Source organism: Manduca sexta, chromosome 19 (genome assembly GCF_014839805.1).
Source record: "Manduca sexta isolate Smith_Timp_Sample1 chromosome 19, JHU_Msex_v1.0, whole genome shotgun sequence".
Lineage (NCBI taxonomy): Eukaryota > Metazoa > Arthropoda > Insecta > Lepidoptera > Sphingidae > Manduca > Manduca sexta.
In genome coordinates this window covers 7,659,745-7,687,702 of record NC_051133.1, presented here as the reverse complement: position 1 = coordinate 7,687,702, position 27,958 = coordinate 7,659,745, and the positions used below count along the sequence as shown (strand labels likewise).

At 35.1% G+C, this 27,958-nt stretch overlaps 2 protein-coding genes across 2 annotated transcripts; one reads left to right on the top strand and one right to left on the bottom strand.

Annotated features, from left to right (window-relative positions):
* Positions 1-774: 774 nt before the first annotated feature.
* On the bottom strand, positions 775-27,958 carry LOC115444041. The gene is made up of 33 exons (XM_037440507.1): positions 27,765-27,958; positions 26,935-27,027; positions 26,001-26,144; positions 25,032-25,141; positions 24,233-24,389; positions 23,548-23,756; positions 23,289-23,474; positions 23,070-23,222; positions 22,560-22,997; positions 22,219-22,442; positions 21,850-21,987; positions 21,388-21,586; positions 20,561-20,792; positions 20,122-20,237; positions 19,572-19,727; positions 19,045-19,243; positions 10,156-10,206; positions 9,594-9,734; positions 8,802-8,942; positions 8,224-8,565; positions 8,066-8,157; positions 7,771-7,887; positions 6,905-7,093; positions 6,289-6,438; positions 5,656-5,853; positions 4,863-5,120; positions 4,524-4,747; positions 4,313-4,450; positions 3,638-3,836; positions 3,203-3,431; positions 2,997-3,112; positions 2,512-2,664; positions 775-2,252 (listed from the first exon to the last, which is right to left on the bottom strand). Exons 1-33 carry the CDS (start codon positions 27,775-27,777, stop codon positions 2,052-2,054), a joined length of 5,706 nt encoding a protein of 1,901 aa, XP_037296404.1. The 5' UTR covers positions 27,778-27,958; the 3' UTR covers positions 775-2,051.
* Positions 9,879-18,759, top strand: LOC115444042 (glutamate receptor ionotropic, kainate 2). Its single transcript, XM_030169659.2, has 16 exons — positions 9,879-10,306; positions 10,370-10,507; positions 12,277-12,380; positions 12,818-12,980; positions 13,900-14,114; positions 14,445-14,594; positions 14,873-15,070; positions 15,183-15,383; positions 15,467-15,691; positions 15,755-15,978; positions 16,048-16,185; positions 16,659-16,857; positions 17,058-17,289; positions 17,460-17,575; positions 17,912-18,064; positions 18,291-18,759. The coding sequence occupies exons 1-16, from the start codon at positions 10,219-10,221 to the stop codon at positions 18,486-18,488; spliced, it is 2,742 nt and encodes a 913-aa protein (XP_030025519.2). The 5' UTR covers positions 9,879-10,218; the 3' UTR covers positions 18,489-18,759.

Below are 27,958 nucleotides of genomic sequence, written 5' to 3'. Positions count from 1 at the left end.
ACCACTTATTTGATCCAAATATTGGATCCTAAGACATCTGAAATTCGAAGACAAAACTGTTACCTACTTATTTATTTCTCAAAATAACGTAGCTTACATGTTGTATAATCTTATTATAATGAGTTAGTAGTTCAAAATAGTAACGTAAAATATTATGTTTAAATTTCGTGTAACTTTCGCACGGGATCAAGGATGTTAATTCCATTTTTGCTTGATTTTCTCATCAAATGAAAACAAATATTTTATTTTAAATTACTATAATATTATGATAACAAAGTTTGCTTTAAGCTAAAGCAAATTCTATTTGCCTATATATATTTTCTCTCTCTACCCACACACACATACACACATCATCACACATTTGTCCTCGAAGGGGTATGCAGAGGCGCAACGATGGCACCCACTTTTCGCCAAATTTGTCCGTTCCATGATGTAATAGGGGGCGAGCCTATCGCCATATCGGGCACAAATTTCAGACTCCGGGCTGATACTGAGCATAATACATACATAACATCACGCATTTTATAATTATTGTATGCAGAGGCGCAACTAGGGCACCCACTTTTCGCCAAGTATGTTCCGTCCCATGATGTGATAGGGGGCGAGCCTATCACCATATCGGGCACAAATTCCAGACTCCGGGCTGATACTGAGCAGAAAAACCCACATATCACTTTGCCCGACCCGGGATTCGAACCCAGGACCTCAGGGCGCTATTGTACCGGACATGCAATACAACTACGCCACCGAGGCAGTCAAACTGATACTGAGCAGAAAAACCCAAATATAACTTTCACTGACTCGGGATTCGAACCCAGAACATTAGAACGCTACCGTACCGCGCATACAGCACAAATACGCCAACCAGGTAGTCTCTCTTTATCCAACAGTAAAAAATACTAACGTGCTCAATATTCGGGGTAGCGTGTAATATGTACATAATATATGACGTATCATTATACAATTATTTACCTGCGTTCCCGCCCGCATAGAACTCCGTCGTGCGGAAATCTCAAACGGAGTCTATTAGACCAGTTTAAGCTGACCTTAGTTTATCCGTTCTAAGTTGACGTTGAACGTGATGCGGGTGATAGGGTAATGGCGTCGATGGTATATAAATTGGACGCTCGTGATAGAGATTCATTGTAACAATGTACGCTGCGTTTCACCTAACTTTACTTATCATTTTATACATAACTAAAAATGAGTAGATGATCTCATGGGATTAATTGTGAGTAGATTAAGGGTCTATATCCAGTAAAGGTTTAAAGTGATATTGTTACTATTAAAAAAAGGTCATAATATTTAAATTATTGAAATTAAAAAATATCCACATTTTAATAGAAAAAATGGCTGGAAGCTAGCAAAAGCCTGGGATCCTATTATATAATTAATTTTACTGAGCCCAAAGACTGGTTGTCAGACCTCAAGGCAGTGTAAGCTCATTTTGCGTAGATCGGAAAGTCAATATCAGTAATTTATAAAATAAAAACATATAATTCTACTATATAAGTAGATATTCTAAGGTTGATTTTTCAGACGACCTACACCTGCTGCCCCGTGACCATAAAGGCTATAAAGTCTTCGAAACGTTAGTCCGAAAATTGTAATATAAAAATCCGCAAGTAAAAGCGAAAACTAGTTTTATTTCGAAATTCCTAATCGACTTTAAAGACGTAAATGCTTCGCAGCGAAAACATCATACACAAAGTGAATCTAATTCCCTTAAAGCTTGTCGGGAAGACGTCACGGGTAAGGGATAAGATCGCCATTTGTATTTGTAAGTAATCCCGAAGTTGATTTGATGTTTTGTATCCTTTTTATGTGCCTATTTATGCACTATGGCAAAGTCCAGCTGTGACTTTGTAGGATCTATTTTGTTTTACATATATTAATGCATAATACAGAGAATATAAGTCAACGCATAATACATATTATAACTATGTGATACGTCAAGTTTTATAACATAATTATAAGTCTAAAACTATCTACATATATATCAACATTGTTAGTTTACGTATGATTATACCAGTACATGTTTTATTTGTTTTTTAATGTATTTCTTTTTCAAATGCAAGAAAGTTTTCTATGTTATTAAAGTGTTTAGCACTACGCTCGGTGCTGCTACTAGAACTTCTTCTCGAGCCCGCCAGAGAAGGCGCCCTGCTTGGATTCCGTAACACAGGTTTTTGTAGTTGAAAGAAGTTCAATGATGCCTTCAGTTCCTTTATAATAACTTCTTTATGAGTCACCTGAAACATATATATTGAGCTTAAAATGTTTGTAAACGCATTCTGATGTTGATTTTATCAGGCTTATTTGAGACATCGTGCCAAAAGCGCCCGCTATATTGTGTTAGTACTGAGGTAAAGATAATTTAAGACTCAAGGATCTAGTAAATGGAATAAAAAGAAATATTGGAATTATTACTTGACAATAGAGATGGCAAAATCACAAACGTGACGATGGAGTTATTGGAATTTATGCAGGGAGAAGTATGCAATTACATACCTGTTCGCGTACTACAATATTGCGCACTTCGTTCAGGAATTCGGCGGCGGTAATAAAGAGGCAAAACACGAGTCCTACAATTAGAACTACGAATAAACCCATTAAATTCTCCAGTTCAAGATCACCTTCCACATCGTTGACGTCGACTGGCGACTAAAAAATAAATAGACTGTCAATTTATACGAATATACAACGAATATGATTTTATCTTAAAAATAAAAATAATAAACGGCATCAGAGTATAATATATTTAAAGTATATGATATATAAGTAATACTCAAACTACAGCTTCAAGATTAAACATGATATTTTTTACATTATGAAATTTCTAGAAAGTTCATTCTCAGATAAAATTCAATCATAAAAACATGATACCAATCAATCATAGTCACATCACAATCATTCGTTACAGGCAATCATCTATTTTTAAAAAGATTATAATGGAATAGTGAACAAAACATAATAATAAAAGGGGGTATTATTACCGCACAATTGTTTGCGCCGTCCTTCTTATCCCACCATTTCTTTTTAATCTTATCCAAAGCAGTTGATTCTTGGAGTTTTAAAATTGCTCTGTTTATATGTGTCCTAAACGGAGAATCTGAAAAATGTATGTATGATTACTTACAAAATAGTAGGGTTTCTTCAAAATTATTTTTTGAAAAAACAAATGGTATTTATTAGCACTCACTAGCAGGCATCGCAATTCCATAATATTTATTGTCTAGTTCACCGCCAACTTTCTTAAGTTCACATTTTCTTTTCAGTTTGTATTCTATAGCGCATGATTCCATAAGGAATGCGTAATTGTGTCTCTTGTTAAGTACTCTTCGCTCGCCCTCATCGTTGGTGGTCACATAAACTGCCGGATTAGCCTCCATTGTTTCAAACATACGTCGGAATAATTTATCTTCGGAAGTCTGAAATTATACCACATATTATAACGAAAATTCAACGACGTATTATGGAGATAACTAACATATTTTTGTAATAATACATTTAGTATGTAAGTAATTTCCCTAAAGACAATATTATTTATAATCTAGATAGACTAAATAAAAAAGGAGCACATTATTATCATTGCAGTTTTTGTCTATTGTAATAGTGTCAGGCCGATTATATTTACTCGAAAGAAATCCAGCGTCGATCCTCCCTGTATGGCACCATATAATATTTTTGATTGTTTGGCTAATTCCTCCACGTTGTTGATAGGTTCATCTGCCATGGAAGCTGTCATAGAGGCCGATAACTGGGCAATGTATGTTTGACAAACAATCATTGCAAAGAACCACCACATCCCACACACCCAACGGGTTCCAATTGCTCTAGAAATATATAATTATTTTTGTTTGTAATACATATAAAAAGGTTGATAAAGATATTAAATTGCTTATGGGTTTGCTAAATCGGTTACTGCTTCTGCGTTTATTTTTTAGTATTATGAAGATGGTCACATTTTATGGTTTTGTATGAGTGTATTCACTGTTTGCCACTGAAATATTGCTGTTTTATCACAAATTTATTATTATATTAGTTATGGATAACATTGACCTGCGACTAGACATATGGGATTTTGTACAAAATTATAGATTTGACGGTCTTTACCTCTCTCGCTAGCCTATCGCTACTTGAATATCTTTAAAGCAGCTATAAGTTAAGATTAAGTTGGATGGCTCTGAATCATAAACACATAGGCATATAATAATGATTGCTCGACTTGTAGACTGAACTCAGGATAACACAGTGAATATATGAATTACGTGATCAAAAGGCCAAATATTTATAATAGCTTCAAAATTACTTTGGTAAGATGTCGCATCCTTGAGTCATGATGGAACCCATTGTCAACCAAGTACAGTTTTTGAATGTCCATATATTTTCCAATTCTTCCGGATCTTTCTCACAAGGCTCTGGATTTTCCCAATCAGCTGGAGATATTCTGAAAAAAGGATCTAATTATTGAATATCAACCAGAGTTGGTAAAATAAATAGAATATTAAAAATAAAATTACCTTGAACAAAGGAAGAGGATAATAGAGACCACACAGTACGCTGTTGCGGTATGCATCCAAACATCAATTGTATATGGATTAAGAAAGGAAAACATTGGAGGAGCCACTTTTCGTTCTTGAGTGAATAATATACTTATACCTAGCGACATGAATGGTACTGAAAAATCAACGACTTTTTTCCTTTCTTCGGTAATTGTCAAATCGCAAACTGCAAGGTCCGCTTCCTATAAATCCGAAGAAGGAAACGACGATCAGTTATATGCACACCCATTAATTGTTGTTTACGAAGGAAGCCTATTGCCTTAAAATAAAAAATAATAATTAGGGAGCGAACTGTACCTTATCCAGTATGGCACCCATCACTCCAAACCATTTCTTTTCCTTTGCATCATACGATCCTTGTTCATATTTTTTGTCATATTTAAACTCATATGTATAGTTGAACTTTTCTTCTTTAAGTATGTCGAATATGGCTTTAACGAGGTCTACTGAAAATCCTTCGTAATTCTCATCAGCGGTTTCTTCAATGCAATTAACGTCGCTTTTATTACACAAAACTTTGTCAGAAAAGTAAGGTTTTTGTTTTCGAGATATCACCTGAAAGAATTTAGCATGATAATGTTATCAGTTAAAGCGGCGATAGCCTGGTTGGGTGTGGAACGGTCTGCCAAGACGAATGTCCGCAGGTTCAAATCCCAAGGGCACACACCTCTGACTTTTCTAAAATATCATGTGTGTATTCTTTGTGAATTTATCGTTCGCTTTAACGGTGAAGGAAAACATCGTGAGGAAACCTGCACATCTGAGAAGTTCTCAATAGGAATTTCGAAGGTGTGTGAAGTCTACCAATCCGCACTAGGCTAGCGTGGTGGACTAAGGCCTAACCCCTCTCAGTAGTAGAGGAGGCCCGTGCTCAGCAGTGGGCTAGTATATAATACAGGGCTGATATTATTATTATATTATATAATGTTATCAGGAATCGATTTTTTTAAATGATTATTTTATAGATTAAATGTCTTAAGTCACTACGAACTGTATCTATACAGGTATAATATTTTTGTAAAAGTACAACTTTATAATCTATTCAGTTTTTCGTGAAAAACAAACTCTGCTAGAAATAAATATAACTTACAATAAAATTTTTCCTTTGTTTATTTTCAGCTCTAATAGTGCTCTGTCTGGTTTCTATAATTTCACTTCCGTTGTTTGACGCCCATTCGCCGATTGTTAATCGATTGGACATGTATATTTCGTTAACATAAAGGGTATAATTTACTCTCTGGCCTGTCTCATCAAATTCTATATTGCCTGTGACTCCGATCGTTTTCGTCTGTAACAAATTATGTTCGGCGTTACAATAAATAGAGGCTTATACTCAAATGCTTTATAATAATACATATAAAATTCAATTATATTTTTTATAGTGCTACGTAAAATTTAACAAACGTATAAATAAATAAGTAAATTCTAAATAGACCTTATCTTCTCTTAAATAGCCTATAATACCAATTACAATTGTTGCGAATTTATTGCGCAGGTGTTATTAATAACTAGGTATTGCTTGCGACTTCGCCCGCGTGAAAAAAAAACATAAGTTATCATGGGAATTAAACCAGTAAATTGAAAGTGTGACAAATTTCGTCGAAATCCGTTATCTGTTTCCGCGATTACTTCTTTCAAACATCATATTTGCATTTATAATATAAGTAAGTAAAGTAAGAAAAGGTTAGTAATTATTGATATGAATAATTAGATAGTTATTAACGTCTAATATAGCTTGCTGTAATGGGATTCCAAATGGCCAGGGATCTGCTTCATTGTCACAAACGAAATTTTCCGGTTTTTCCAATCCCTCAATCGATTCAAGCGCCTTAACAATATGATTAGCAACGTCGTCCATTATAAGCTCATCCGTCTGCAAGTGGAAAAATTTAATCTTGGGTTATTTAAATTGTAGGAAAATCATTAAGTAAACTTTAGTATATTTGAAAGGATAATTATTATATACATAATATGTTAATACTAATTCTAATGAGATATTATATATTTAAAGTAATTGCAGTTATATTATTTGAAAATGTATCGTTACCTATGTTAGTAGTTGCAAAACTTGTAAAAACTTTGTTTATATTTTTATAAATAATACACAGCTTCTGTTATCAGATGCTTATAATTAATCTTAATCAAGGAACATTAAACAAATTTAATGTCTAACATTCGCGTAAACACAAGAAATCGTTACTTAATTAAATGCATTTCTATGTTTTTTATCTAATCTCAATTATAAAACCGAAATTGTTTTATTATTCTTTTACATTTATACTAAAAATTATATAAACTCATTAGGCATTTTCACTTTAGACATTAATGATTACTTTTACCTTCATATCGATGACAGACACGGAGCGATCAGGAATGGGGCCTTTCCATTTGCCGACTCTTGATGATAAGTAATGTTGTGCATCCGTTAGTTTCTCAAATTCCGTCATACTTAGCCATGTTATGTTTATCGGTAATTTAACTAAAGTTTCGGCAACAATGGCTGCGTCTAATGTTACTAAGGTGTAGTGCTAAAAATACAATAATTCCCAATTATTTACAAGTTAGGTGATAGGATTCGTAAACTGTAAAATGGATTAAATATGTGGAATGGAGCAGGAATTCAAGCGAAAAGATTGTTTACAAAATTGCAAATTATATGACATTTTATTTTATTATTTCTAAGGTTATGTTAAGTACAAGTCGAAAATGAATTAAAATTATAAGGCCTGAGGTCTAGAGCTCTTTGAATACTTTAGATATATGTACTTTTATCATAACATAAATAATAATAATAATAATTTTTTATTGTAAATAACAGAATTTGTTTACAATTTCAATGGTTACAAATTACAAAGTTATTATAAAAACAAAAGTTAACATATTTGCCAGGGGTACCCAAACTAGGCTAGGCCTGTACCTTGGGATACCAGAAACAATTTAAATATAAAACACAATTAGGTTTTCTATAATTTGTTTGCTAGGTGAGCACTAACAATAAATAAAATTAAATAAATAACAAAATTGAGTGAGGTGAGAACTTCTTTAAAACATAATATGGTAAAAAATATAAGAACCCTTCCTCATGAGATGCCACTTGGCCTGGTTTCATAAAAAAATATATGCACATCTTTCAATATTTTAAAAAGAATATTAAATATGTAATAACATAAAACTAAGAATAATTTGTTCATAAAATTTGAGTTACCTGATAGTGGTTGAGTCTTTTAAAGTTTGCAGCTTCTTCCATATATTTAAGGACGCGATCCACATGGCAGTCTAATAAAACACGATCTTCGCGGCTCGTGACCAATCTTTTGAAAATCTGATAAAATAAGAAAAAGGACTTTATTGTACTACGTAGGTACTTTATTTTAACAGAAAAGCAACGGTATCAAAATATTACATCATTTAATTTCTTGCACCATTGCAATTCTAATTGAACTAATAAAAAATAATTAGTTTTTTTAATGTATATTAATAATAACATGCTTGGAACACACCTCTCGATTATCCCCGGTAGGATCGAGTTTGAGGACAGTTACGGGATACCTGTCTGTGTGCTCGGCAAGAATTTTTTGCACTCGTTGCAACCCTAAAATAAATGCACAATACTATTAGTAATTATTGAATTTATTATAAAATTTTAATAAGATCTTACCATAATTATCCTCATAAAGAACCGCGAAATTTTCCCATTTGTAATATTTCAGCAGTTTTCCGTAAGCAAGGGATATTTCTTCTGAATTAGGATAGAAGTTAATGGATATTTTCTTGAATTCGCTTTTAGGTTCTTCTTCATCTTCGTCTTGAGCTTCTGTTTCATTTTCGTCTGCTTTTTCGGTTTCTGTTTCTTCTATATCAAGATCTGGGTCGTAGGGTTGCCACGTAGCTTGTATATGCGGAATATTTGCAATAGCACATTGGTCGCGTACTGCACCGTCCGATATTGAGTTTTGTGGACCAAATATAACGACGGGTCGCATTCCTTGATTTGTGCACACTGAAATGACGTTATCGTACATCTTTAGAATTGTGAAATAAACTTTGGTAGTTCAGATAATAGTTCTATTGTCTGTTGAACTATATTTCAAGAAGGGTTGCCACAATAGGTTGGAATAAAAAATCTTAATTATTATTAAAAAAGTAGACATGTGCAGTGGGTGGTGTACTATTTTTTGTTACGGTTAATTTATCTTCGTAATTATTGCTTCAATAAAATAAGTGCGTAACACTTACTGTTCCTCCAGGTAGAGTAGCTGTCAGTGCGTGATGGCTGGATGATCGACGGCTGCAGGCGCACGGACGTCAGGTGCACGTGGTGCATGGTCTCGCTGAACGCATATTGCTGAGTTAATGCCACCGGCTCAAATATTCCAGCTGGGATCAAAGTAATACATTACATTATTTGAAGTAATTATAATGACAATAGATTTGATGTATGTTTTATTGTAATAGATAAACTCAAAACCTACTTAACCAGTTTGGAAAATTTCACTAATAGGAAGCTGTACTATCGAATGCTATGGGCTTTTTATCCCAGGAATGGGTATTAACAGCGGCAGAGCCGCGAGTAAAAGCTGATATGGCATAATAGATTTTGATAGAGCATGATTTTATTATATAATTTCGGTAAATGAGCAAGTTGGTACTTCAGAGTAAGTGATTACCATCGTCTATAAACAGTGAGAATTCACTAATAGTTTTCGTATATGTACGGATATTTGAAAAGGTTTATGGAATCAAACTGACAGCGCAAGAGGAACAGCACAACTAACACTTCACTTCAGTTTACTGTGAGACAGTTATAGTACCTAGTTAAGGGGCTCTTCATGTCAAAAATGTACCAACTTTGTCACTACTATTCATAAAACAACATTAATGGTTATATTAGTGCTGAAGTTTAGAAACGCCTTTAATCAAAAGATAGTCGATCATACTGAATTACCGTCGTTTAGTTGTGCAGCAGTTAATATTCAGCTGCGAGTTTAAACACCAACAACCACAACATGCATGCATGGTATTACTCACCTATTTGATAAGCGATTTCAGTACTTTCAGAATAAACATACGCCGCACTGCATTTATGTATAAAAAAACACAACACACTTAACAATTGCCACATTTTGTTCAACAGATTTAAATGTATGAATAAATAGTTGCGAAAATACTCTCATAAAAACTTGCGGTAGCGCGATTTAAGCGAATGAACAACTAACTGGGTAGCCGTTCTCAAATAAAATTAAACTGTCGCGGAACTAGAATGCCGTGGAGGAGGCGTACTATTTCAGACACATTAGCTCATATATGCGATGTCCTTTCCAAAATAAACAGTTTATTCCTAACTCCCGAGTCGGCCCGCATTTATTGCGTTAGTATACATGACGTCGAAAAGTTTTCGTTAATGGGAAGCTTTTAGCATTTATTTAGACTAGCTGTGGAAATATTTTGTCGTACACATGAACGGTACAGTGAATTACTTTTTACAAGTTCAGTATCGGTGAAATATTTGTGTGTGGCGCGACGTGTTTGCGAGTTTGACGACGCTCGCCGTCGCCGGTAAACGTGACCTAAAATTGTTTTCCTAAAATACTCCAGACAGTGTATCTGCGGCCCTCGCGCCGTTTGCCGTCCACGTGAATGGCTGTCAACAACAATGATCTTTATAAACATGAAGATAATATTACTACTCTGTATAAGCGTTATTGGTGCTGACGCGGTCAGAAGCATTAGTTTTCCGATAGGTAAGTTGAGGACAACTGTGTCGTCTGATGTTTGGGAAAGTTTGTGACTTTATTTGTTTTCAGGAGGATTATTCAGTCACCTGACTTTGCCGAGTTCGTTGCAAGTTTTTAAGACTATAGTGAAGGAGACCGGCTCCGGTGCTTTTCACGGAGAACCTTTGGAGACTAAAGTCGTTGATAGTTACTCAACTGCCTTAGAATGTAAGTTATAGCATATATTATATACTAGCTAATGATGCGATGCATGATAAAAAATTTAAAGGATCTTGTAATACAATTCAGGTAGGATTGTGTATTGTTCGGCGATAGCCTAGTTGGGTGTGGAACGGACTGCCAAGACGAATGTCCGCAGGTTCAAATCCCAAAGGCACACACCTCTGACTTTTCTAAAAAATCATGTGTGTATTCTTTGTGAATTTATCGTTCGCTTCAACGGTGAAGGAAAACATCGTGAGGAAACCTGCACATCTGAGAAGTTCTCTATAGGAATTTCGACGGTGTGTGAAGTCTACCGACCCGCACTAGGCCAGTGTGGTGGACTAAGGCCTAATCCCTCTCAGTAGTAGAGGAGGCCCGTGCTCAGCAGTGGGCAAGTATATGTATAATACAGGACTGATATTATTATTATTATTATTGCTCGCAGCTCCATTCATGTAAAGGTCCTATTTTGGATTAATTGTTCCATTATGTATTTTTTTCGGATTATTGTGTGCGTGGAAAGTGTGTGCACCAGTTGCACCCCTGCCTACCCCTTCGGGGATAAAAGGCGTGAAGCGTGTTAATGTGTGTATAAATAAAGTGTTTGAGATTGTTAACGCCGAGTTTACATCCAAATATGTACACAAAACATTGAGACCCACTAATAGTTTTGTAGTTTCATGAAAACGGCCTAGTCATTACTCAAACCTATCATCGGTTTCTTGCTGGTCTAAAGTTATACCTTTTAGTCCTCTTAAATCAATAGTTGGGATTTCTCTCGAGACTCATGTTACGTGGCTTTATGTAATATGTATTATGTTATTTATCATGTTTACGAAATCACTTTTAACATATCACATAATAAGCATTGAAACAACCACAAAGATTTGTCTACAATGCTATGATTTGAATCAGTCATCGAGCATTAGTTGACGCAGAGTATATGTCTAATAACAACATAGTTTTTCATAAAGAAACAAGAAACAACAGCTAGGTTAGCGTAATAAAATATTAAAAAAAAAGTTTGAAGCATTAAATTTGAAGAAAAGACGATTTTAGATTGCTGGTGGTAGGATATATTTTATATCCATCCGAATAGCGACCACCGTACACAAGTTGTTTAAACCCGCCATAGTGGCCCACGTAAGCGTGCCGCGTTCTGGGATCAGCCTGTGTATATCCGGTTTCAACAGGCCGGCATAATTGTGTCAATTACTGAGGGGTAACCATCTCTTGTCAGTCGACATTCTGTTGGATTCCACTCCACTTACCATCAGGTGCCGTGGGGTGACTTTACCGTGTCATAAAGAAAAATAGATACAATGTTTTGATGGGTAAATGTTTTTTAATATAAAGATGATTGATTGATAAGTCGAAGTATCAAATAATTAGTCTTTCCACCGTACATATTGTTTGCTCGCGTCGTGTAAAATTGTTGTCAAGCGATAGCCCGTGTGGTCGAAAAACTGTTCTTCAGAGCAAGTTGTAGTTCAGTGTCTTGTGCACTGGCAAGACTTTGCAATGTTTAAATAGTCCAACATCATTATCCGTATACTTTGATTAAAGCGTGATGATATCTTTACATAATAAAGTTACCTCCCCGCTGTACGTCTCGAAATATGTATAAACACGCGATGTCCCGATACATAATTCCTATCATAACCGAAGATATTCTTATTCACACTACTTTTGTGAAGCCAAGACAGTGTTAAATATATTTAATTGTTGTTATAACAACTGTTATTCTGATAGTTTGTTTTAATAAATTTCAGTATGTCCATACACTTCAGATGACAAAGGCGTGGTTGCGTTAATCGACCCTCGGCCCACAAATGGAATTTGCGACAATACGTGTTTATTGTGCAATAGATACAATGTACGTAAGTAGTATTAGCGTAATTTAAAGTTATTTACTTAAGCTACTTTAGGGGGGGGGGGGGAGAGAATATATTAATTATATTTTTTATGTCTGTATAAATTATCAAATAATTACCATCTTGGTCAAGAAACGATGTAGGTACACATTAGGTATAGGAGAAAAATGAGTACCTATAGTAAAATATATTTTATGATTAATATGACAGATACCAACAACAACTATAAGAAAATATTGCAAAAGAAATCAACAGTTTAAAATTATACTTTAGGGCTCGCTTGTACAACCACTTACTAATATTTAGTGCTAAATATATTTAAAACCTCGTGCTGTCGCTATTATCAATTAAGAGTTGAAAAAGAGCACTATGTTTCAAATATATTTAGCGTTAGTAATCAAGTGAATCTTAGGTAGTATTTTTATCGTTTTATATCTAGATACCTCACATAGCTCTCGGTTGGGAGCCGCCAAATACCTTGGAAGAGGATTTATTCACATTTCAATATTATCCGCCCCCGGAGTTAATTTCGAAAGCCTACGCAGCGCTAATAAAGGATTTACAATGGGATAAATTTACGATCCTTTACGAAAATGAAGACAGTAAGTTTTATGTTTCATTTTAATATTTATGCTTTAGCATATTTTGTATGCAAGCGGCGATAGCCTAGTTGGGTGTGGAACGGACTGCCGAGACGAATGTCCGCAGGTTCAAATCCCAAGGGCACACACCTCTGACTTTTCTAAAAAATCATGTGTGTATTCTTTGTGAATTTATCGTTCGCTTTAACGGTGAAGGAAAACATCGTGAGGCATCATGCACATCTGAGAAGTTCTCTATACGAATTTCGAAGGTGTGTGAAGTCTACCAATCCGCACTAGGCCAGCGTGGTGGACTAAGGCCTAATCCCTCTCAGTAGTAGAGGAGGCCCGTGCTCAGCAGTGGGCAAGTATATAATACAGGGCTGATATTATTATTATTATTATATATTTTGTATAATACATTGTCTGTTTAGTGTAATGGCATTGTAGACCTTTTGGGAACTAAGAGGTGCCGGGTTTTTTTCTAAAACCTAGCACGGCTATGTGACTCCGCTGCATGTCGACTGACGAGAGATGATTGCCCCTCGACAGTCCACACAATTATGCCAGCCTGTTGGAACAGGATATGCACAGGCTGATTCTGGAACGCGACACACTTACGTGAGCCGCTATGGCGGGTTTTAATACCTTGTATACCGTGGTCGCTATCGGGGCGGATATATAACAATATATATCCTACCACTAGCAAAATGGAACATTATGTTTGGTCTTGAAACACTATGTGTATTTTTCTAATACTATTTGGGCGGTATTTGATCCACTAATACAGTTTGACATCGAGTAGGTGGTTGTGGTAAAAAGAAATGTAGACTGGATTTTGTGGCATGAGGAAAAAGTGTTGTGTCGAGCTTATATTGCGTTGACGATGGTATAATTGATGATTTGAATAATATTCAATACATTATTATTAACACTTCAGGTTTTATTCGTCTTCAAGAAATTATAAACTCGTGGCCAAATGCAGTGGAACCTATATTGTTCAGAAAACTCGATCCGGATGGCGATAATAGAGAGATCTTCAAACATGTTTTCAAAGTAGCTAAAATGAATTATCACGTATTAGATTGTCATGTCAATAATATATATGGATACATGAAAGAAATTATACAAGTTGAAAATGCAACAGAATATCAGGTATTTAAATTATATCAATTGAGAGTCTAGATGTAACCACAAGTACATTTTTAAAACTTATTGTCCGTGATATTTTAATTACACGGCTAAGTAGCACTATACCTTTATGGTATGTAGACTGGCGCCCAGATAGACTATTGAATAGCATAGATGATTATTTATCGCCAATCGACATCATTATGCCTGTTCGAAACCGGAAGTACACAGGTCGACCTCGAAATGCGACATACTTGCGTAAGAAACTATGGCGGGTTTTACAGGGTGTACGGTGGTCGATGTATATAATATGGTCATATTTTATATATGTGCTGTGTTTATTGTTTTTTTTAGAGTTTTATACTAACAAGCCTCGATGCGTATACACTTGATCTGGGAAGCATCCCTGATCTTATGGCAAATGTTTCAACATTACACTTGACTAGACAACATCACGTGAAGTGGAGGGATTTTGGTATGGGCCAGGACGATCAAGTTATACCGGTATGTGGCAAACATTATATTGAGTAAATAAATTTTGAGTTATTTTTGTGAAAATATTTTAAACTAAGTATGTATTGCTCGCGGCCTCGCCCGCCTCAACGGCGTTTCCAGAATGAAACTCCTACTGTATACTTGTACAGGATACACAGTATCCTATATGTTAACATAGGTAATGGTTTATTTGTGTATAAAATTTCATGTAGATCTGTTTAATGGTTTCTGCGTCTATTTTTAAGAAACATCCAACAACTTTACCATATTATTATATTTTTTTTCAGTTAGAAGCAGCCCTCGTAGCAGACTCTTTAAAGCATATAGAAAAGGCCATCGCAAGCATGCAGAACACGAGTGATGGTTACCTAATAAGATCAATAAATTTGCCTACACCTCCAGCTTTATGTTACCAAGAGTCAAAAGCTGATTATGAATCTATTGTTTGGCCTTTAGGACAAAGTCTAAGAGAGTCTATGCTGCAGGTTGTATTTGTAAAATTTTCCGTTATAATTATGAATTATATCGTAACAAAATTCCAACATATAATATAAATTAGTCTCTGGTTGGTTTGCTACAATAAAAAATATGTTTTAGACTGAATCAGAAGGTTTCACGGGAAAAATTGAGTTCGATGAAAATGGCAGGAGAACTAATATTATATTGCTCTTCTCTAAATTAAATAAGGATAGTGAGTTTGTCTACGCGGGTCACTGGGATTCAAGAACAAATTTGATCACAACCGAGAACACTGTTAAAGATCGGTCTACAGCATTAAAATCAAATTCCAAAATAAGGGTAAGCGACATGATACTAATAAATTTGAATATTGCGTTCGTTAACAGTATAAAAATATTGTAATAAAATACTAATTTTTTCAGATTGGTACTATAGAAGGATTACCGTACTTTCAAACAGTTAACGATGTTAATGGAACATCATATCGTGGTTTTGCAGTAGACCTTGTAAATGCAATTTTTGAAAGGATAAAAATTGATAACAAAATTGAATTTGAATATGAATTCTATAAGGCAGATAGTGGTTATGGTAACCATATAACTGGAACGAAGAAGTGGAATGGCCTAATAGGAGATTTGATGGAACATGTATGTATATAGTTATATATTTTTTTAATCAAGATAGCCTTTGTCCTTATGTTTTTGTTCCAGAAAGCGGGCCTCGGCGTATGTGATTTAACAATAACATCAGAACGCATTTCGGCAGTAGATTTTTCTGTTCCATTTATGACTTTGGGAATAAGTATGTTATTCAAGACGCCTGAACCCCAGGAACCAGATATGTTTTCATTTATAAATCCATTAGCTTTGGACGTGTGGTTATATTTGGCTACTACTTACATCATAGTGTCGTTTGTTCTACTTATATGCGCGAGGTTGGTCCAGTTCACACAATGTTGATTTATATGTTTTACGTGAGTCTTTATTATTTTTATCTGTTTTAGGATGAGTCAAGATGATTGGGTGAATCCTCATCCGTGTAATCAAAATCCTGAAAATTTACAAAACATATGGAGTCTTTATAACTGTATGTGGTTAACTATTGGCGCTATTATGACGCAAGGATGTGATATTTTACCACGGTCAGTTCTATACTCTGGAATTTTCTCTAAGTTTATTATTTTATATAGGTGAATATAAATAGATGAATGGCGAGGCTAGAATTCGCTCGTCGGTTTTTTAAAGCGCAACGCCTGACGATGACCATTTGAATTACAATAGAATGCGTGGTACTGTTCTGCACTAAATGTTCCTAACACAACTGATGTGACTCTTATATATTAAATTACACTTTTAATATTTTCACTGACCACAACATAATTCAAAATGGATCTCAATCTAGTGTGCATAGAGTTTAGCAGTATAACAAGGTAGTTGTTTCTGTCGAGATGAACTGCTGTATATGAGAAGTCTAATTACTAGTAAATTATAATTAATATTATATTCTTTACCTATATTGTAATAAAATATGCTGTGCATAAAAATAAATTGAAAATTAATGATACTATAAAAAAATGTTAGTCATTAAAATAATGGATGGTTTTATGTGGTGCAGAGCGGCTGGATCCCGCTGGATCGCCGGAATGTGGTGGTTCTTCGCACTGATTGTGACAGCTTCCTATACCGCCAATATGTCCACCTTCCTTAGTAACAATCGACGCAGTAACGACATCACCAACGTAAAAGAACTCTCAGAACAAAACAAAGTTTCCTACGGAGCGGTATTCAACTCTTCTACATATAAGTTCTTCCAAGTAAGTCTCAAGAAATAAAACTGAACGATTTATTAATAAAGAAAAACTTAGGATCACTTAATGTTATATTGTTTCTTAGTATTTCTTATTTAGTCGTAAACCCTTACCACGTGACATTAATGGCAGTTTTATCCCAAGTTATACGTATGTGCATAACGTATATATGTATATTGTATATAATGTAATGGTTGTGTTTTCAGACTTCTAATGATTCGGTTTATTCAAAAATATGGACCGTCATGGAATCAGCAAGGCCTACTGTATTTATGAACAACAATATCGAGGGAATGAACCGAGTTTCGAAAAGTAAAGGAAAATATGCGTTTTTTATGGAGTCCACGGCTATTGAATATTATACACAAAGAGATTGTGACCTAAAAATGGTCGGCTCTAAGCTTGACTCTAAAGAATATGGCATTGCTATGCCAAAAAGTAAGTTTATTTTTGCTCATTTTGATACGAGTATTTCAAGTAAATGAACAATTACGAGATTTTGTTTTTAATACGCAGACGGAATGTCTCATTTTTTACTTTCAGAAGATGAGACTTAATATTTAGATGTTGTTTTGGCATTTAAATAAAAATAGATTCTTTGTTTTCAGATTATCCACACAAAACTCTGATTGACCATGCCATTTTATCTTTACAACAGTTAGGTACACTTTCTAGACTGAAAAAGAAATGGTGGGAAGAAGAAGATATTGCGGTGCATTGTGAGGTAAGATCAATATAATCTCAAACTTCGATTATGGATAGATTTCTTATTTCTCGTCGTCTTTTAAAAGTGTTGTATATGACTAACTTAAGAAAAAAAGACGTTGCGCCGACGCGACGTTGTCAACTCGTTGCGTAGGCAGCTTAGGGTTTTAAAAATTGTATAAGCCTCTATCAATTTCATAGTAGTGTATTGTTTACCGGTAACAAGTCGACATCGACTGCGTGGCGCCTAATACTCAGTCTCTTGTGTCATAATCGCAAGCTCTTTGGAGCATTTAGCAATAGTAGCGTTTGTTATGAGTTTGAATTATATCTTATGAATTAAATATTGTTCTAGAAAGGTGATTCAGAGAAAGAAGACAGCGGTTCCCTTCAGATGGAAAATACGAGTGGTATATTTTTGGTTCTCGGTTTTGGAGGAATTCTAGGTCTCTTGGTGGCCATAATCGACTTCTTGTTCCATGTTCGTCAAATAAGTGTCAAGGAGCGGGTGAGTAAATAGTAAATTAAATCTTGAGCATATGAAAAAATCACAATATGAACATTGTTTTTTACGACTCAAACTAAATGACTAGACTTGTGGAATTTAATCAAATGTACGTCCGTGTTATGTAAGTGCCTCGGCGCGCTGAGTCGAATCACTATGATACAGATTAAACACAATTCAGCTTGTTTTTGCCCTATTCCACCCAAGCCTTAATAATGATATTTTACAGGTGACTTTCCGCGAAGCGCTAGTAAGTGAATGGCGGGCATCCCTTAATCCTCGGAACTTACACAAGCTAGCAGCACCTCCGAGGTCTGCCCCGCCGTCTACCGCCACACCGTCCCCAGAACGGGAGCGATCGAGGTCTCGAGCCGTCTCAGTGCTCAGAGCCGCGTCATCATTTATCAACTTTGATGAAATTTATTGATGACTATTTTATTATAAAAAATGAATAGTAGAAATTGTCTTTGTGTTTAAAATTATTAGAAACTTGTGCATTTATGTTTTATGTAAGTGCATTTTACTATTTGCGTAAAGTTAAATTAAAGAAAACAGAGCATACGAGAAGAATAAATATTTGATGTTATATAGTTACTTAAAGAGATCAAGAACAAACAGTGTTTTCTGTTATATTTTCATGATCATTTACTGTTCAATTTAAACTATTTTTTATGAAATCTAATATATATTTACAAACATGTTATGTGTTTTAAATCTCATTATAATCAATAGGATATATAATTTGTATTTAAATGTTACATTTTATTCTATGAAGATTCACACATTTTGGAAATGAACTAAATTATTGTGTTTTACATTATTGCGCAATAAAATAATAATTATTTGAGGTAACTATGTTTATTTGGATCAATATTCATAATTTAGTAAAACTAAATGGCAAAACCTTTACTACATTTCATACATAGTATTTTTCTAACAGACATGCACTTGACCTAGAGTAAACATATTATAATTATTTTAGCTGTCAGTAGGGGACTGTTTATTAGCGAATATGTCGAGATGGAACAAGTCTGCTGCAGAACGCAGTACTGATGAGGCTCTGGACGCAGCATTAGACCCTGAGGCAGAGGACGAAGGGCGCGAGTGTTTCACTGGCTTCTCGGTCTCCCAGAAACTCAGTGCGAATGTCAATTCGGCCCAAAATGCTTCGGCTGGTGTCATCTGTGGTGCAGACATAAATATTATATAATAATAATACTTACAGCTCTGTATTAGTTATACTGTCCCACTCCTTTATACTGTCACGGGCTTCTTTATATATTGAAAGGGTTCTAGCAGAATTCATATACTTTCATAATTAAGTATGTAGGTTTCTTTGAGTTTTTGCTTTTAATAATAAAGCCAGCGAAATATTACAAATAATAATATATTTTTCAAATATAGGTATATTATGTATATCCAGAAAATATTATATTTTGGAATGTACAGGTATATGTTCTTTAGGACGCATCGAATTTTATATAAAGATAAAAAGCGAAATCTGGTGTACCTTTTGCTCTATAGCAACTTCTCTCACGTGCCAAAGGAATTCGAATAATCCCATTGCGGCGGCCATTCCGCAGCCAGCGCCCAGCACCACGAACACACCACCCACGTTATCGACGCCTAGCTCCGCTGCACTTGTGTCGTCACCTTTTGTTTCCACCTGGAATTCCCCTTATTAGCTCATTTATGGACCTTGGTTTGTCTAATTTATAGTTAATTTAATTAAATATCTAGTAAATAAGGCGCACAAATATTAAGATTTTAAGTTTCATTATACTCAATATGAAAGACTGCCTCGCTGACGTAGTTATATTACGGTACGACTAAAGTGCTGAGGTCTCAGGTTCGATTCCCGGGTTGGGCTTTTTTTCTACTTACCATTAGCCCGGACTATGAAATTTGTGCCTGATATGGTGTTAGGTTCGCTGCCATCACATCATGGGATGGAAAGATACTGGGAAAGTTGTTGCATTAGTTGCGCCTCTTACTACGCTTTCCAAGGTAAAAGAGTTGTGTATGTGTGTAAATATATATGTAATTAAAAAAAAACTCACAACGCAAACTTTACTTTCTTTGGACACTTTCCACCATCGGTTTTTAATTTCGACTAACTTTCCACTTTCCGCTAATTTTAAAACTGCGTTATCGACCGCCGTGCGATATGATGAATCTAAAAAAATATCTTCAAATACTTAAACGTATTATTTAGAATATTTTAAAATATCAAGTATCAACATTATTATAATTTAAAGAATGTGCTTTTTATAAAAAGAGAAGGGCGACAATTATTGAAAATATATTGTGCCATAGGCGTTTGTGGCGATGTAACTTGTTCTTTTACTGACTTATGTAATTAAAAATAAACGACTAATATTTTTTGTTTTAACGCCAACAAATAATTTGAATAGCATGACACTACTTTCTTCCGGGATTCCTACTCAAGTTAATTTGACTTGCATTAAACAATTTTCATAGTATTGGTTACCCACTTACAAAATGGCATAGCGATTCCATAGCCTTTTGAGTCGAGTAAGCCACCGACTTGCATTAACTCGCAATTCCTTTCCAGTTGGTAGTCAATAGCAGTCGATTCCATTAGGTAAGCGTAAGTCCTTTTGCTTTTTAAAACTCTGTCAACCCCTTCCTCGTTATTTTTAACAAAAACTGACGGTCGGGCTGATTCCATAGTGGCCCACATCCTTTGATATGTGGAGACGTTTGAACGCTGGAAACAACCATTTATTGAATAAAATTATACAAGTAAACCCATTTTGTACGTTATTATGGGCGAAATCAATACAATATAATTACAATAATCTTTAGACTAATTCCGAAACTACACCAATCAAAATAAGTTATTACTTGTAAGTATGTCAATCTTGTAATGTAAAAAAAAAAGCGGCGATAGCCTAGTTGGGTGTGGAACGGTCTGCCAAGACGAATGTCCGCAGGTTCAAATCCCAAGGGCACACACCTCTGACTTTTCTAAAAAATCATGTGTGTATTCTTTGTGAATTTATCATTCGCTTTAACGGTGAAGGAAAACATCGTGAGGAAACCTGCACATCCGAGAAGTTCTCTATAGGAATTTCGAAGGTGTGTGAAGTCTACCAATCCGCACTAGGCCAGCGTGGTGGACTAAGGCCTAATCCCTCTCAGTAGTAGAGGAGGCTCGTGCTCAGCAGTGGGCAAGTATATAATACAGGGCTGATATTATTATTATATATGTCAATCTAAAACTGTGATTGGTCGATTAGGAATGGATCTAAAGACATCGATTACGATTGTTTATGTAAATAAGCCGATAATGCACTCCATACCTTGAAGAAAGAGTATGTAGAGCCTCCAAGTAAAGTTCCATATTTAATTTTCGTTTGCATAGCTAAGTCTTCTACGCTTTTTATAGAATCGTCCATAGCTGCATTAGTGAGGAAAGCAGCTAGATTTGCTGTATAGGATGAACACATGATCAGAGCAAAGAACCACCACATCCCGCAGACCCATCGCGTAGAATAGCCCCTGAACAAAATAATAAATATTTTAATGTATTCGTACCTACATTGCATTATATTTGGAGAGAAGAAGTATAAAGTATTACTTCCATGGCTAAAATCTTTGTACTTATCTTTAAAACAACTAAAATATATCAATGTTTTTATGGAAAAGTAATAAGCTTATTTTAAAATTATGTAACATACCCAATTCACAAAGTCAGGTTAAACTCCGATAGAATTCAAAATAAAATACACTCCACATACAATTCAGCTTCTTAAAGGACTTACTTGGGTAATATATCGGATCCTTGAGTCATAATGGAACCCATAGTAAGCCAGCAAGAGTTTTTAATGTGCCAAATATTCTCCAACTCCTCGGGAGATTTATCGCATGGATGAGGATTTTCCCAATCGTTGGGAGCCAATCTGTAATAATAAATGAAATGTATCTCGCGTGCTTTATTGCTTTTGCAAAAGTCGTTTTTAAACGAGCGGACGACGCATTTCATGTACTTGACTAAAATGTTCTCTAAACTAATCTACGTGAATCACAATATATGAAAAGGCGAAAAGTGCGCGTGTATTAATATACGTCGTATAAATAGGCCTTAATTTTAATTTTTGCCATTTCTATGATATTATATAAAACTATGTTACCTAGCTAAAATATGCAGTAATAACGAAACCATTAAATATGCCGCCGCCATATAAATCCATACATCAACTGAGAAAGGCTTGAGAAATGAAAATAGCTCTGGGTCTGGAGGGATGGGTTTTGTATATAATATACCGATGCCCAAAGTCATAAAAGGTGTCGTGAAGTCCACATAAGATCTTCGTTCGTAAGTTATTGTTAAGTCACATATTGCCAAGTCAGCTTTCTGGAAATAAATTCACATTTGCTCATAATATTATTTGATTTTTTTTACAATGAATTTGATATTAGTTATATATAATTTAATTTATATATAAATAGTTATATTTAATAGTGTACAAACCCTCTCTAGAAGATGTCCTATGAGCCCATCCCATTTATTTTTACTTTTGCTATAAGACCCATAAGTATTGCCGGGCACAATTTCCAATTCGTAATTCAAGTGTAGCGTTTCCTTTAGGATTTCGTGTATCAAATCTTTTGAATATCCTTCGTATCGATCATTGCCAACTAAAACTTCGCCTTCTTTTGCAGATTTTTCCATAAGGTACGGAGCTCCGATGCGCGTTACTACTTTGAATGTTTTATTTTGCCATTTTTCCGCTAAACGTTCGGAAACTTCGGTAGCCGATCTTACGTAAACGAAGTTAGTCTCGGCGTTCCATTTCGCAATGCTACTAAACCCGCTATTAGATAATTCTAATATTTCAACATTAAAATTTACCCGTTCCCCCGTTGTATTATCAACAGATATTTTATCCGTAATTCCAACAATAGGATTCTGTAACAATAAACTATTGAGTAATCATTTTAACTTATTCATGACAACATTGTTTAATATTATGATGCTAACAGTCAGTAGGTGGTCGGTAAATTCTTCTCCTACGGTCCATTTGTCTTCAGATCCGCATTTTATTGGCTGTGCTTCTATTTTGAACTCTTCAGGGGCACTTTCTACTGCTTCTATTATAAGTCTCGCGGCATCACTAGCTAAAGCAGCTTCAACCTAAGAAAAAGATTAAGTAATATTAAATGCAACACTAAATAAAATTATATTTGGTTTATTACTCACAGTGATTTCATGTGTTTGGCTTGGTACATTAACATCAGCAGAAGCTCTCACTTTCCAGTCAGCTAAATAAGCTCGTGTTCTAGAATCGGAGTGATCGAAAATTCTTAAGCAAGTTACATTGGAGAGACCGTATCGCAGCTCCGCAAGATCCAACGTATGTGCATCGAGAGACATAAGCACGTAGCTCTGAAATACAAGGTTTGCATGTAATATATAGGTATACATAATCATATATTTTAGAATATAGGTCATTTCGTACCATGTAATCTTCGAAAAATTTTACTTCGTTAGCTTGGCGTAGATAATTAAGAATTCTATCGGCATGGCAGTCGAGAATAACCCGTGTTTCACCAAGAGCTCGTAATGCTTTTAGAATTGGTCGGTTATCTTCGCCGGGTATCAGTCTCCTCACATGCCATTTAACATTCTTATCAGCATGTTTTAATATTTCTTGAAGTCTTATTAGTCCTGAAATAAAATCCCACTTTAAAAGTTATAGTTGAGTTTAAGGACTCTGTGTCTGCCTGAGTTTGCCTGCCTTGGTGGCGTAGTTGTACTGCATGCGCGGTATGGCAGCGCTCTGAGGTCCTACTCTTGGGTTTGAAACCCCGGGTTGGGCAAAGTGATATTTGGGTTTTTCTGCTCAGTATCAGCCCGGAGTCTGGAATTTGTGCCCGATATGGTAACGAGCTACCGTATCATGTTCGTGGGTTAGAGTACACTTGGCGAAAAGTGGGTTCCGCGATAGGCGGGTGGGTGGTTCGGAGATAAATATGTGTGTGTGTGTGAGTTTAAGGATGTTACTTTATTGAAAACATAATATCTTTAATCGTTGTCGTTGATATCTGTAAAACAGTTATAATAGCGAATTTGTGAAGTATTCGAAACAATCCCTTCGTCAATTCAGCTACCAATCGATAAACAATAAAGTACCAAAGAATTACCATAATCATCATCGTAAAGCAATGTGTAACTGTCCCAATCGCTGTCTTTTATAAAAAGTGCAACGGCCTTTGATAGAGCCACAGCTTCAGGGTACAGATTGATGCCAGGAGGGCTCGGACGCTCGGTGCCCCGAGGTGGAGGGGGTCGCCATGTCGCCTGTGTATACGGATATTAAAAATCCTCTTCGTAATGTTACGTTTTGCTTAGTTTATTGATAGCCATGTCTTGCCTCCGATGTCACCTGATGGAGGCATTGCAAATTCTCTGGAAAGTTGATGGGACATTCCTCCACGATATGCTCAACGACTTGTTCTGCTGCTTTCTAGTGACAGGCTGGCGACTTTAGTTAGTTGCGTAGGTTTAGATATAAAATAATAAAAAAAAAACATTTATGTAATTATTAACAATACATATATAACATTTTCGCTTTAGCCTCCTTTCCCTGAATCAAAATATGAGATTTGCTTTTGCCTAGATAGTAAGCTGGCCACGCTCATGGCTGTCGTTGTGATGAAAGATTTGCAATCAAGCAATGGTTTGTGCCGAATCTGTTGTTTAAAACAAAATTTGATAGAGCAGGTTGACTTAAACAAGATTGCTTTTAATGTTACTTGAAAAATATGTAAAATCGACCCCGCGTTGCTATTCGATAAAATAAAATAAATATGGGATGGAAGATTTGGGAATTATCGGTGAAATCTTCACGTTTCTCCATAACACGAGTAATATATTTTCAATATCCAAAAGATTCGATGTATTTCTCATGAAGTATGAATCGAGATGCAATTACACGTTCACCTGTATATGAGGAATCCTGGCTGCACGACATTGCGCTTCGGCAGCCGACGCGGAAACCGGGTCACTGGGCCCGAATACAGCAATCACTCCACTAGATATCAACTCGCACGCTGCAATTACACAACACAAACGTAAATCAAATCTGATGCGGTTAAATAATTAACATAAATATGATTGAATTTGGAATGTTTGATTTTAAACATCGAATTCGCGATGAATGCCAATGTTTGTGTTTTAAGTAAATATAATTCAATGTTATGTTTAAATGGGGCGATTGATAGGTCAAATGTAGCGCAATAATTTAGAAGATTATTGTTGATTGGATGTGATTTCGAATATGGAGTTCTGATTACGAATTTGTGTTAGGAGTTAATAAATATCCTACGGCCAATACAAATTAAATTATTGCTATGTCGACCTGCCTTTGTTATACATTGCATCGTTTTGATTTGATTTGCCTGTTATTGGTCCATCACATTTGTAATACATATTACATAGATAACATAGGTCGTGTGTAAATAAGAAAAGGGTGGTTAAAGCGAGTAGATGGGTTGATACATAATATGTGAGAAGTGTCAGAATTTGCATACAAGTAGATAATTAAGATAAATTTAATTAATAAGGTTTGTCATAATCTTTTAAATACATTCTGAATTCTTCAATAACTTCGCCAAAATTGTTGAATTTGGAATTTCCTTAGAGATTAATGATAATTTAAAAACAATTTGTATTCTTCGGTCCCTAAAATATAAAGACCCTTTTAGACCTCAGAATGCATTTAAATGATTATGACAAACCTTAATAACGAAATTTATCTAAATTATATGTATGTAAGTACGTTCAATGGATATGGAAGATACTTTCAGCAACTTCAAAAAGCAAGCTAAGCTGGCAGATTAAAACAAATCCGTTTGGGCTAGTAACATAAACTTTCATGTGGAACAAACAAAATTCTCAGCACAATCTCACTGGCTTTGGATGCTGCGAAACTGTCGCCATACGGAGCATACACGACTTTCATGACGAAATGGTAGCGCTCACTTTCCATGGAGGCACGTGCGAGGGCGGACGCGAATGCCACTTCCGTTACTGTGTTCGGTGGGAATATTGCGCCTGTGAATGTAATGGGATTACTAGATAAGTATGAATATATAATAATGGAAATATAAAGTTGTGTAGAAGTTTATTTGTTAGCTACAATAACAGAATAATGGATTTAGATGAAGTTAGCACAGCGTTAGACCAAGCACTGGATACATGGATGTTGGGCAACTTTTTTTAGGAGAATGAAATTAGTACACAGTTATACTAAATAAGAAAATTAAACAGATAGGTGATAAACTTCTTTCTTTAGAGGTAAAACGTACACTGGCACTTTTACTTCGGGAGAATACATTTAAGATGGCGGAGTCGCGAGCAAATTCTATGTATATTAAAAGATACGTTGTTAGTATTTATAAATGAGTAAAGCTTGTTTATTTACGAACTCTTCTTTGTAATGGTTTCACGAGTAAGACACAATGCAGCGACGTCTAGCGACAAATTATTTTAATACATTTAGCTTTATGCAAAGCTTGTTCAGGGGCGACATTTTTTAATGCAAGCTTATTTAGTAGGGTTTATTTTATGGATGTCAAATTCATTTGATACTGTAAAATTATACTTTATTACTTGATATTAGCGTAATATTGATATACTTTCGAAGATATTGTAATCAATTTTCCAGCAACTTTTACGTATTTGCTTCTAAATATAAGCATAAGTAGTAAAAATATTATATCAATAGAATAAATTAGAGTATAATTGAGTACTTGACTGATACAGCACTAGAAATACGAGCACATCAAATATCGACGCGGTTAGCATACACTTTTCTATTCGGTTAATCATTGCCACGACTTACCGATATTCACTACCGTCTTCAATGCTTCGAAGTTTCGGAATAGTCCGTTAGCATTTCCGACCAGTAATAGTATTAGGGCGAACATCCGATTTCCTGCAACGAGTACCGATATTCAAAATTTGTTTCAAACTTAACTCAATACCTGATATTATGCAATAAATTAATTTTGATAGTTTAGGGTTTTATCGGTCATGAATTAATTAAATTAATATTAACTTAATACCTGATATTATCAAATAATTCATTGTAGATAGTTTAGGGTTTTAGCAGTCATTAATTAATTAAAATAACAAAACGTACAACACCAGCTGTTTCTCATGGTGATATCTAAGGCGTCGCGTAGACGCTATCATCGTCATAGTGTTTGTGTGACGCCTTAGGAACACTAAATAACAATTTAACACATCGAATTAAAATAAAGTTAGTAAAATCCCAGGCGCGAAAATATGATTGAGGAATAAGGATAAACCACGATATAGTGACTCATTTTTGTATAAACATTTTTTGTGTATAACAAATCCTTTTACTGTTTAACCGATGTGTCGATTGTTAACATGTCTTTAATCGTCTTCTATTTACAACATTGAATTAACAAGAATTTTCTGATCTTGCAATAAGACGTGGTGACTATACCTACAAAAAATATTTAATAAATGGAAAACTTATGGGAAATATACAAAATATAATATCAGTTTAAGCAATGCTTAGAGTATCGCTTGATAAAACTACAATGTGTAGCTGCGCATGAAATATTGGCATTTTTATAACTGAAACCCAGTACAGATCGAGATATATTTATTATCGAAATAAAATAAAAAAATACTACTCACCTTTTAACAACATCGTGTTACAAATATCTAAAGGGGACGAATTCGAATAGTATCACATCACAACATTGTTCCTTGTTTATAACGCCATAAACATCAGCTTTCGCATAAACATGTAGAGTACAAGTTACTTTATCACTTTTGGGGTCAATAGGTACAGGCCAGACCACTTCACTGCAGATCGTTCGTGTTGCTTT

Coding starts and splice junctions, on each gene's coding strand:
- LOC115444042 (XM_030169659.2), top strand. CDS start 10,219: ATGATCTTTATAAACATGAAGATAATATTACTACTCTGTATAAGCGTT. Junction 15,384..15,466: donor AATCAAATTCCAAAATAAGG/GTAAGCGACATG, acceptor TAATTTTTTCAG/ATTGGTACTATAGAAGGATT. Junction 18,065..18,290: donor AAATAAGTGTCAAGGAGCGG/GTGAGTAAATAG, acceptor GATATTTTACAG/GTGACTTTCCGCGAAGCGCT.
- LOC115444041 (XM_037440507.1), bottom strand. Junction 23,223..23,288: donor GCCAAACACATGAAATCACT/GTGAGTAATAAA, acceptor TCTTTTTCTTAG/GTTGAAGCTGCTTTAGCTAG. Junction 7,888..8,065: donor CTACCGGGGATAATCGAGAG/GTGTGTTCCAAG, acceptor TTATTTTATCAG/ATTTTCAAAAGATTGGTCAC.